General features: G+C 58.1%; 1 protein-coding gene across 1 annotated transcript in view; it reads left to right on the top strand.

The window, feature by feature from the left end:
• Positions 1-4,013: 4,013 nt before the first annotated feature.
• Kcnn4 (potassium channel, calcium activated intermediate/small conductance subfamily N alpha, member 4) overlaps positions 4,014-10,743 on the top strand; it is a 15,514-nt gene continuing 8,784 nt past the window's right edge. The window contains exons 1-3 of the mRNA XM_005412459.1: positions 4,014-6,088; positions 8,585-8,680; positions 10,100-10,527. Coding sequence (XP_005412516.1) covers positions 5,930-6,088; positions 8,585-8,680; positions 10,100-10,527 — 683 coding nt within the window. The 5' untranslated portion in view covers positions 4,014-5,929. The remainder of the gene's footprint in view (positions 6,089-8,584; positions 8,681-10,099; positions 10,528-10,743) is intronic.

Below are 10,743 nucleotides of genomic sequence, written 5' to 3'. Positions count from 1 at the left end.
AAAAAAAAAAAAAAAAAAAGTAAAAGGAATTTATGTAGTATAATCTATAGAGTGTAATTTCCACTACCAATTCATTTCCCTGCATATTCATCTATATCCACAGCCATCCTCAGCAACAGTGAGGTCCCAAGCTCCTCTGATGATGAGGAGAGCTGAGTTCCCACCAGGAAGGCCAACGTGACAACCTTCTCCAGGAGACTGAGCACCGCACCATCTTCCCCTCTGGAACCAGGAAGCGATGCTTAAAGTGAAGGACCAGAGCTCCCCACAATGAACTGCAGCCATCCTCAGCGACAGTGAGGTCCCGAGCTCCTCCTCCAAAGAGAAGAGCCAAGTTCATCAGGAAAGCCCGCATGCCAAGCTCCTTCCAGAGAATCAACAGCTCCTTATAGGCCCAACAGCTTCCAAAAGCTTCCCAACAGCTTCCAGCAGCTTCCAAAAGCTTCCCAACAGCCTCTAAACTTCTTCCTCTCCAGTTCTGCCTCTTATGCTGCTGGCAGCCATCCTCAGCTGGGCCTCCTACACCCAGCGCCACGCTGACTCCGTTCAGCTGGGGGTTACAAGTTGACCACTAGTTATCAATCCACCACAACTTGGAACACACAGAGGTGAGCAGGAGAGTATACCAATTGCTACCGTTATGTCACAAAGCACTCCAAAATGTAGTGTCTGAAAACCAAAACCTTATTATTTCTCGTAATTCTGAGGGCTGATGGTGCCCTCTTGCTGGTGTCTCCTGAGGCCTCACACGGCTGCATCCTGCAAGCCTGAGCTGCAGTTTTTGCTGAGCTGCACTATTTCCAGATGGTCCCTCTCCGGGGGACGAGCTTGAGCTTCCTCACAGCATAGTGGTGTTAGAGTTCTAAAAGCATGAAAATGGAAGCTTCTGGTGCCTTCACAATCACCCGCAGTTGACATCCTTTCAGTTGCATTCTACTCGTCCAAGCAAGTTACAAACCAGGGGTAGTGGTACATGCCAGCACCCTGGGAGGCTGAGGAGGATCAGAGGAGGAGGATCAGGCCTGGGAGGATCCAGGAGGATCACAAGTTTGAGCCCTGTCTGGGCAACCTAGCATTTTTGCAAGACCCTGTCACAAAATAAAAAATAGGGACTGGGGATTTAGCTCAGTGGCACAGTGCCTGCCTGGCAATCACAAGGTCATGAGTTCGATCCCTGGTACAGGAAAAAAAAAAAAAAAAAGCAAAATAAAAAATAAATAAAGGCCTGTGGATGTAGCGCTGTGCAAAGAACTGAGTTGAACCCCCAGTACTGCAAAAAAGCAAAGAAAAAAGTCACAAGCCAGCCAGATTGAAGGAAAGGGTCTCGCTCTACCTCCTGGGAGAAGCCATACAGCAGTACACCAGGGGAGGACTCACTGTCAGCCAGCCCCGGGGGTGATGTCCCACAGATGCCTGACACAGATCAGGCCGGTGCTGAGAGCTCCGCTACCCCACCTCGCCTGAGCCTCCGAAGCCCTGTTGCCTGCGTGCCATTCCCATCCTACAGAGCCCACAGGATGGCAGCTAACTGGTCTCCGCTCTGCCTCTGAACAGCTGCCGGTGTGTTACATTCCACACAGAGACAAAACCAGTGACCCGTCAAGGCTTCACACAGAGACCTTTGGACCCAGCTTCTGTGTGTGTGTGTGTGTGTGTGTGTGTGTGCGCGTGTGTGCACGCACGCATAGCTGTGCACCTGTGTGTGCACATATGTATATGTGTTAACTTTATAATAGTCACGGGTGTTAGTTGGTGCAGAACACAGATATAAAGGAGAAAATAAAAAACAGAGAGAAAAGGGGAAAAGGGAAAGGCATTTATTTGGAGACTAAGACCAAGAGCTAGAAATAGCAGAGTAAGTCCAGTGAGAGACAGACAGAATCGGAGCGAAGACTGTGAGAGACGGAGATTGATGGGCCGACCTGGTCTCTCTCCTTCAGCCTGGAAGTGCCATGAGGGCCAGGATTTTGTCTGTTTTCTTCATTACTAATCCCCAACTTTTAGAGCTGTGCCTAGGGCTGGGGATGTAGCTCAGTGGCGCAAGTGCCTGCCTGGCAAGTGCAAGGTCCTGAGTTCAATTCCCCGTACAAAAAAAAAAAAAAGAAAACAAAAAAACCAAACCATAGAGCCATGTCTACTGCCCTCAATATACTCTATTTTGACCAGACAGGAAGCTAAAGTAGAGTGCCTGCAGTTCCTAAAGTCACCACGAGGTGGGAGTCTTCTTACTCCCTGGAGCTTCTAAATGTCAAAGTCCGAGAGACAGCTTCTGCCCCACAGGCCTCGAACTTTCAGGATGTCTTCCCTGGGGCTCAGCCTTGCCTTTCCCTGCACAAGCCCTGGGCGATGAGTGACCTTTCCATCCGGACACCCTCTTCTTCACTTCCCCACCACCACCCTGGCTAGTTAAACAACCCTTTGTTCTTGGCCCCTTCCGGCTGGGCCCCGAGGCACCTGGGTCTCTTCCAGGCCCGGAGATGGGCCTGGGACAAAGGTAGGACAGTTGGGACAAAGCCAAAGAAAAGTCCTGGGGACTATGGAATCAGTTATTCCAGTCTTCCTGGACCAGGAGTGTGGGAACCAGCACCTCTTCCTTCAGACCTGGGGGTCCAGGCCCAGCCTCCTCCCTCAGACTTGGGGGTCAGGAACCAGCCTCCTCCTTCAGACCCGGGAGTCTAGGCCCAGCCTCCTCTCTCAGACTCGGGGGTCCAGGCCCCAAGCCTCTTGAGCTCCTCGCTGTACTCTGAAGTCCCGTGGTATTCTCTCTCCCCTCCTTACAGAGAGCCCCTCTCTCCCTCACTCTTCCTTCAGGGTTGAGCCCAGTCTGAGTCACAGGAAGCCCAGGGCCCTGAGTCACCCCCACTCCATGGCTGGCCCCTCCCTGAGCTGGAGAGAGCTGGCTCTAGAGAGGTGTTTCCTACCACTGATCCCGCAGCCCAGAGCTTCAGTGCAGAGGCAGATACCCTTCCCTCCTCGAGGGCTTGTCCCACCACCCGACACTCCCACCACCCGACCAGGCACCTCCTGTCCCCAGCCTTTCTGCAGGGGTCCGTTTGGAGACCCAGTTTCTCCCTACAGTCAACTTCCATGTCTTGATTCAAGTTTTTTTCTTTCTCTTCCTCTTTGGATCCCTTTTCTCTCCTTGTCTTAGATTTTTGTTGTTGGTGATTTTTGTTTTGTTTTGTTTTTGCAGTGCTGGGGACAGAACCTGTGGCCTTATGCATGCCAAACACAAGCTCTACCGCTGAGTGACACTCTGGGTGTCTCTGATTCTCTCTCTCTCTCTCTCTCTGTCTCTGTCAGTCTCTGTGCTTGTTTCTCAAGAGTACCTGACCTGGGGCTGGGGCTGCGGCTGCATGGCGGCTTTTAACCTTTCAGGAAACCACAGTCTCTCTCTGGTTCACAGCCCCCAGTGGAGCTGTGGTAGATCTGGAAGACGCAAGGCTGTCCACAGCTGTGCTGGGCAGCACCAGAGATAAACCGAGGCAGAGCTGAGAAAAGAGAGAGTCGGAGGGAGACCTGGAGACGGGGAGGGAGTAAGACAGACAGAGCTATGAACTGAGACAAAGATAGAAACAGCTCCGGAAACAAACAGAACGACGCATAAAGGGGACAGAGACAGAGACACAGGACGGTGAGTGCAGAGGGGCCCCGAGGCAGAGACACTGGCAAGGAGAAAATGAAAGAGGGAAGCAGAGAGGGACCAAGGGTGGAGACAGAGGCAGAGATGCAAGAGTCGGGAAGCTTTGAAGAGGGGAGGCGGGGAGAGACCGAGGAAATAGACCAGTGACGGAGACACAGAGATACTGAGAGGGGCAGGAACTGAAAGAGACACAGCCACGGGGGGAGAAAAGTGGAGGCCGTGCTAGGGGCAGTGGTGCAAGCTGGTGATCCCAGCACTCTGGGAGGCTGAGGCAGGAGGATCACAAGTTTGAGCCCAGCTTCTAGGACTTAGCAAGACCTTACTGCACAATTAAAAAAAAAAAAAATTCTTTAAGGGTGGGGATATGGCTCAGTGCAAATGAACTGGGTTTCATCCCCAGTCCTGGGAGGAAAAAGAAAAAGGGAAAATGGAAACAGGAAGACGAGGAAGGCAAATCCCAAGGTGTCCAGAGGGGAGACGCTGAGAAGGGACAGGGAGGAAGGGGAGAGGGGAAGGCCGCAGGGCTCAGGGGCGGTGTGAGCAACAGGGGTGCTGCTTGCCTCAGATCACCGCAGCCGCACTTTCTCCAGACAGACGCACAAGTGGAGTCCGGGTGTGGGGTGTGTCTCCACCCCTCCCGCCGTGTGTCACCGGACTGGGAATTGTGCGTGTGCCATGGGGCAGGGCACCCCCACCGGCTGCGTTTTTGTCACTGGGCGTGTCTGTGTGTGTGGTTTGGTGTCTCTGGGTGTGCCTGTGTGGGTTGCGTTGGTGTGTTGCCAGACATGTCTGTCCGAGTGTCTCGTTCCCCTGCGGCTGGCGGGCCGCGGGCCGTGGGATCCGGGGAGGGAGAGGGGTTGCGTCTGCGTGTTCTTCTCCGAGTAGGTCCGCAGGCCACCTGCTATGTCATGTGATCAGTGTGCACCGCCCTGCGAGGTGTTTTTGTGCGACCACGTTGGTGTGTCCCTGTGATTTGTGATGGGAGTGTTTGGATTTGTGTCTCGGTACACAGTGTATAGATCCTTGTGTTACTTTTGCCCTGTTGTGTGCTGTCGCGTCCTACATTGTGTGTCCCTTTAGGAGTCACTGGGCATCACGCTGCACTGCATTCACCGTGTGTGTCCGTGTGCTGTGGCCTTCCGTGTGTGACACCGCACATCGCTCAGTGACGTAGCCTGCATCATGTGCGTGGTTGTGTCTTGTGTGGCCCAAAGAGGGCATGCTGTCTGACCGTGGGCATGTGCTGTTGGGCCCTGCGTTGTACACTGTAGATCTCTGTGCACGTCCATTCACACTGCTCTCTGCCTGTTCGCTTGAACTGCGCTGTGTGCAGGGCATACTGTGTGTGAGCAAATCAGTGTGCATTGTGAATCGTCTTGATGGCTCTATGTATATGATCATGGGTGACCACGACACATATCTGTGTGTTTCTCTGTGCTAGCTGGCCAGGGCTCTCACAGCCATGGCTCTGAGCGTTGTGTGTTTGCACTGCCAGGTGCCATCCCGGGAGTGTGTTGTGTCTGGGACTTCACAAGTGCCTTGTTTCCACGTGTGTGCTGTGTGTGGTGGCATCTGGGTCTGGCTCTGCCGACCCAGACTGCGTGTCTGAGGAGCACTGCGGTGTGGCACCCCGTGTGTGATGTCTGGGTGTGGCTCTCGGTCGCCACCAGTTTTGAATATAACGTTCGCGCCTGTGTGTGGACAATGTCTGGGTAGCCATGTGTGCCAGGGGACGCTGCCTGCCCAGCTAAGTGCCGGCGTGTGTCACACACCGTGTGTGTGGTGTCTGGGTGTGGCTGTGGGTTTCAGAGCTCCTCGGGAGTTGTGAGTCACTCGGTGTAGGTCGTGCAGTGTGCCTTAGTGTGTGAGGATCCGTCCCCGGCCGTGGGGTGTCCTGTGGTGTCCGGTGGGGGGGGTGTAGGTGTGTGTCACAAGGTGCAGCCGGCTGTAGGCACAGCCCATTGTGTGTCAGTGTGTGTCCTTGCCCACGTGGATGGGTGCCTCTTCCCTGCTCTGACCCAGACACACCCCAACCCCTCCTTAGTCTGGGAGGGGGGGTGGGGAGCCTCCCCCTACCCAGAGCCCTCCCCGCCCCTCCCGCCCTGCCCTGCAGCCGTTACCACTCCCCAGAGGGCACAGGGCTCTGCAGTGCCTCTGCCTCGGAGCAGAAGCCCCAGCGCGAGCTGAGCAGCCGGTGGCCTGGAAGCCAAAGTGGCTGCCATTTGCCTACTGCGAGGTGGGGGACCTTGGGCAGGAAGCTGGCTGAGCCTCAAGACCTCAGGGGCCATGGGCGGGGACCTGGTGGCTGGCCTGGGGGCCCTGCGGAGGCGAAAGCGCTTGCTGGAGGAGGAGAAGTGGCTGGCCGGCTGGGCGCTGGCACTGGCGGGAACTGGCATTGGACTCATGGTGCTGCACGCGGAGATGCTGTGGTTCGGGGGGTGCCCGGTGAGTGGAGCACTAACCTGGGGCACTAACCAGGGGCTTGGACCCCTGGGTCCGAGCGGGGTGGAGCTGGGGGCTTGGTCTCCTGGTCTAAGGGAGAAGGGACTGGGGATCTTGACTCCGAAGACCTGAAGGAGTTAGAGTCTGGGGTCCCTCGCTGCAAAAGGAAGGGAGGAAGGGGCCTAAGAAGTTGTGATCAGATGAAGGAGGTCTGAGCCCCGGGAGGGTGAACCCCTACCAGGGTTGGGAGTGGAGGGTGGAGAGGGACCGACTTCCTTCGGCAGGGAGAGGCTCCCTGCTCCTTATCTAAGCTCCACCACCAGTTCCCCAGCGCCTGGGCAGCAGGGGTCAGAGCCCAGAAGAGACCGGCTGGGGGCAGGGCTGGGAAACCGATCCCCGTCTAGACGCCCCCATCTCTATCCTTTAGCTCAGTGGCCCCCTGGAATTGACCTGCCATTCAGTCCAGGAGGGAAGGGAGTGCAGGGGCGAGTTTCCAGTAGCCCAGGCTCCTGAGCCTCAGGGGAGCAGGGGCGGGGGTCTGAAGGAGGAGGCTGAGAGATCTGGGGGAAGAGGTGCTGCTCTGAGGACAAGTGGGGAGTGGAGGGGGTAGAACAAGTCTCAGCAGGCTCCCGGAACACTGCAGCTCCGGGCTAGGCAGAGCGGGGCAGGTAGGGGGCAGGAGCAAACCCCAGGCTTGACGGGGAGCAGAATTGCTCAACAGGAGAGGAGAGGCTGCAGCTCTGTCTGGTGCAAAGGCTGTGCCGCTGGGCCGTGGGGTTGGGAGGGGGCTCCTGAAGGTTAGGTTGGGAGGACTCCGGGGGCCTGGAAGCCTGGCTCTGGACTGAGGGATCGGGAAGTGGACAGCTCTGAAGTGACCAGCAGGAGGGTCAAGGCAGGCCAGCTTCCTCTGTCCGGGCAGGAGCAGAGAGGGCAGCGGCATGGAGGGGGTGGGACGCCCGGGCTCATGCCAACAGGAAGCGTGGCCTGGGGCCTGCCCGGCGCTCCCACGCTTCACCACCGCGCCCAGCAGGGGAGGTGGGGACGCGGCAGCAGATGCAGGGGGACAAGGGGCTTCCTCCCCAGTCCCTTCCCCGCCTTCTCCAACTCGCAAGCCTTCCTCCCCCCACAGTCTGCCAGGCGGGGGCCCTAGTGGTAGGAAGCGTAGGGGGTGTAGCTGCTTAGCTCTTTGAGCTTAGGTTCCTGGTGCAGAGTGAGGGTGAGGGTTCAAGTCCAGGGCCACAGGGTCCTCCTCAGCTCCTCGCTCACCCCTGCCTGTGACTCCGCTGTTTCCTCCCCACCTCCACTGCAGTCTGACTGAACCCGTGCTGTGAGGCCCGGACACCTGCTCCCCGGGGGGCGGGGGCTGCAGGACAGGCAGGTGCAGACAGCTGGGGAGGACAAGGCGCCAGGACGGGGCTCCGGGCCCGGGCTGTGGAGGAGGGTGAGGAGGAAAGGCTACCGGAGAAGCGAGCTGCACTGCAGAGAGCGCAGGGGGCTGCGTCCCACTGGAGCAAGAGAGCGCGAACCGGGGAGGCCTGGAAGGATGACGGGGGTGGGGAAGCCTGGGGACAACAGCACCATTGTTCAGGGAGGGGTGGGGGAGGGCCCCCCGGGGCAGGAAACTGGCCCTCTTCCCCTGCTCAGAGGCGGCGCCCTGGCCCAGGCCCAGCCAGGGGAGCTGGCAGCAACTTGGGAGAAACAGGTGCAAGGCTCAGAGTAGGAAGCCCAGGTGGCCCCCTTCCCCAGACAGCAGCCCCCAGACAGGGACCCACCCATCAGGGAGCTCAGCAGTCCCAGTTTCTTCTAAATCCTTCCCTCCAGAATTCTAGATTCCTCCAAGGTATTGCCATACAAAGAGAGGAAAAACAGTTCCGGTGGTTTCTGGAGGCCCCGTGCTTCCGGCCAGATCTGCCCTGGGCTTAGAGCCAGAGACGGGGCAGGAGGAGCGGGGAGAAAATGCAGGGGCAGGGCTGGGGGGGCGGGGCTCTTAGAGCCGGGGCTGGGGTCTCGGGGATTCAGTCCCCCGGATGAGAGCAGCGAAGTGTGTCATTTAGTTCTCTGCGACTGAATGATACTTGCTAGGCTCTTCTGGAACCGGGAGGGAGCTGAAGTTGGCTTCTAGGGCAGGAGCAGCCAGCTGGGAAGGGAAGCGGGAAGGGAAGGGGCGCTCTCAGGAGAACAGATGCCTTTCTCTAGATGCTCTGCTCACGTAACTGAGCAACTGTTCTCTCTGAACAGACAGAATGCAGAGAATGTGAGCTGCAAGGCCTCGCTTCCGGGATGGGGGTCTCCTAAGAAGAGCCGAGAGGAAGGTCGGGAGGGACAGGGTGGACCGTTGGGAAGGATGAGACCCGTCTCTCTGGGAACCAGAGGGTGGTTTTGGACGCTTCCAAATGCAGACTCAGGAGGAACTGGTGTGGGGTTTGGAAACAGGGAAGGACAGCGGAGGGACTGGCTGGCTGGAGGCCTGGACCTCACTGGCTTTCTGTCCTCCCGCAGTGGGCGCTCTACTTGTTCCTGGTTAAGTGCACGATCAGCCTTTCCACCGTCCTGCTGCTTTGCTTTATTGTGGCCTTCCATGCCAAAGAGATCCAGGTAGGACCCCCAAATCCTACGCACCCCGTTAGACCGCCCACCCCACCACCTGATCTGAGACAGGAGAAGCCAGAGACAGACGGTGGCACCAAGGCTCCCTGTGCAGCCCCATGTTGCCCATGGCCTCGCTCCTGCGTACTCAGGGACGCTGAGAGCTCCTGCCTTCCCGGCCCCCGGTCTCCCCTGCTTCTGCCCACTGGTCTTTGTCCACTCGCCCCCGGGTGGTCTCTGCCCGCCATTGTATCCTTGCTATTCCAGTCCCAGGCCGCCTGAGGTACCACCTAGTGCCTGCCCCTGACTTCCCCATCCCCGGGCCACTCTCACCCACATCCCACCTCCCATCTCCCCAGGTCCTGTTGGTGCCATACATTGGCATACACCCTGGAGATAATGCCATGCATGGTAACCCCAGCACATAACAGTCCTGGCACCTAAGAGGCACTCGGTAGAAAGTACGCAGTAACACCTTCATTAATAACAGTCCTAAGCTGGGCGTGGTGCTGCGCGCCTGTAATCTCTGCACTCTGGAAGCAGGAGCAAGAGGATGCAAGTTCAAGCCCAGTTGGGGCAACTTAGTGAGTTAGTGGGACCCTGTCTCCAAGTAAAAACTAAAAAAAGGGGTGGGGATGTAGCCAGTGCAAAGGTCCTGGGTTCAACCCCCAGTACAAGTGTGTGTAAAGTGAGTGTGTGTGTGTGTGTGTAAGATAGAGCAGTTAATTCGCCTGGGCTCCTGATCTTGTAGCCTAGTGCACCACTCCCCACCTAAGAGATCTGGACCTTGGTTTCCAAATCTGCAAAATGATAGCGAGAACATCAGTGTCACATTCACAGAGTCAGGACATGAAAAGGGGGTGGGTCAGTGCCCAGTGCCTTGGAAGCCCTCAGTAAACGTTTGCTATTGTTATTGCTATGACAATTACTACTAGAGTCCCCAGAAGCAAGGGTAGAAGAGGCTCTAGAAGGTGAATGGAGGCTCCAAAGAACGTTTTGTTCACTACAAGCCACAGCATATAGAACATGGCCAGGCACACAGTAGGTGCTCAGTTAGTGAACATGACTGGGCGCATAGTAGGTACTCAGTGTCCAAGGAATGCAAGTTCTATCCCCACCCCCGCCCACGGTACTGGGTATGGAGCCCAGGGCCTGGCGCGCTGGGCAAGCGCTCTGCCACTGACTGAGCTGCACCCCAACCCGGACTGTACGTTCTGGACTTGGGCATAAACTGCGGGGAGGGGACGAGGCGGAACCAAGTCCTCCTGAGCTCCTGCCCCGCTCCTTCCTCAGCCCTCCCAGCCCCACGCCCTGCGCTCTCTCTCCCCCTCCAGGGCCAGCGACGCCCCACCTTATCTCGGGGCACAGCCTGGCGGGCCGCCGCCTGACCTGCACCTGACCCCCTCCCCTGTCCGCCCTTCCCGGCAGCTGTTCATGACCGACAACGGGCTCCGAGACTGGCGCGTGGCGCTGACCTGGCGGCAGGTGGCGCAGATCTTGCTGGAGCTGGCGGTGTGCGGACTGCACCCGGCACCCGTGCGGGGCCCGCCTTGCTCGCTGGGCTCCGGGGCGCAGCGGGCCGTCACGCAGGCCTGGCCGAGCTTCCTGAGCCAAGGGGAGGCGCTGCTGTCGCTGGCCATGCTGCTGCGCCTCTACCTGGTGCCCCGCGCGGTGCTCCTGCGCAGCGGCGTCCTGCTCAACGTGTCCTACCGCAGCATCGGCGCGCTCAACCAGGTCCGCTTCCGCCACTGGTTCGTGGCCAAGCTGTACATGAACACGCATCCTGGCCGCCTGCTGCTGGGCCTCACGCTTGGCCTCTGGCTCACCACAGCCTGGGTGCTGTCCGTGGCCGAGAGGTGAGAGCGGCCTGGGGCGTGGGGTTGGGGGGCTACCTGAAGCACCTGCGGCTGCAGACAGTGGAGGCTGCCCTGTGCGATCGTGCAGGTTGAGGCCAACAGCGGGCCAGGCTCACATTTCCACTTCTGTTCTCGGCTGCGTTAGGCCGCACGCTCCCTCAACTCAGCCAGCACTCCACACACACCTTCAGTCTATGCACACACCCACACACACCA

The sequence above is a fragment of the Chinchilla lanigera genome, unplaced genomic scaffold (genome assembly GCF_000276665.1).
Source record: "Chinchilla lanigera isolate Chin_1 unplaced genomic scaffold, ChiLan1.0 scaffold00154, whole genome shotgun sequence".
Taxonomy (NCBI): Eukaryota; Metazoa; Chordata; class Mammalia; order Rodentia; family Chinchillidae; genus Chinchilla; species Chinchilla lanigera.
Note: the sequence above shows the minus strand (reverse complement) of the source record. Positions and strands in the feature narration are given on the sequence as shown.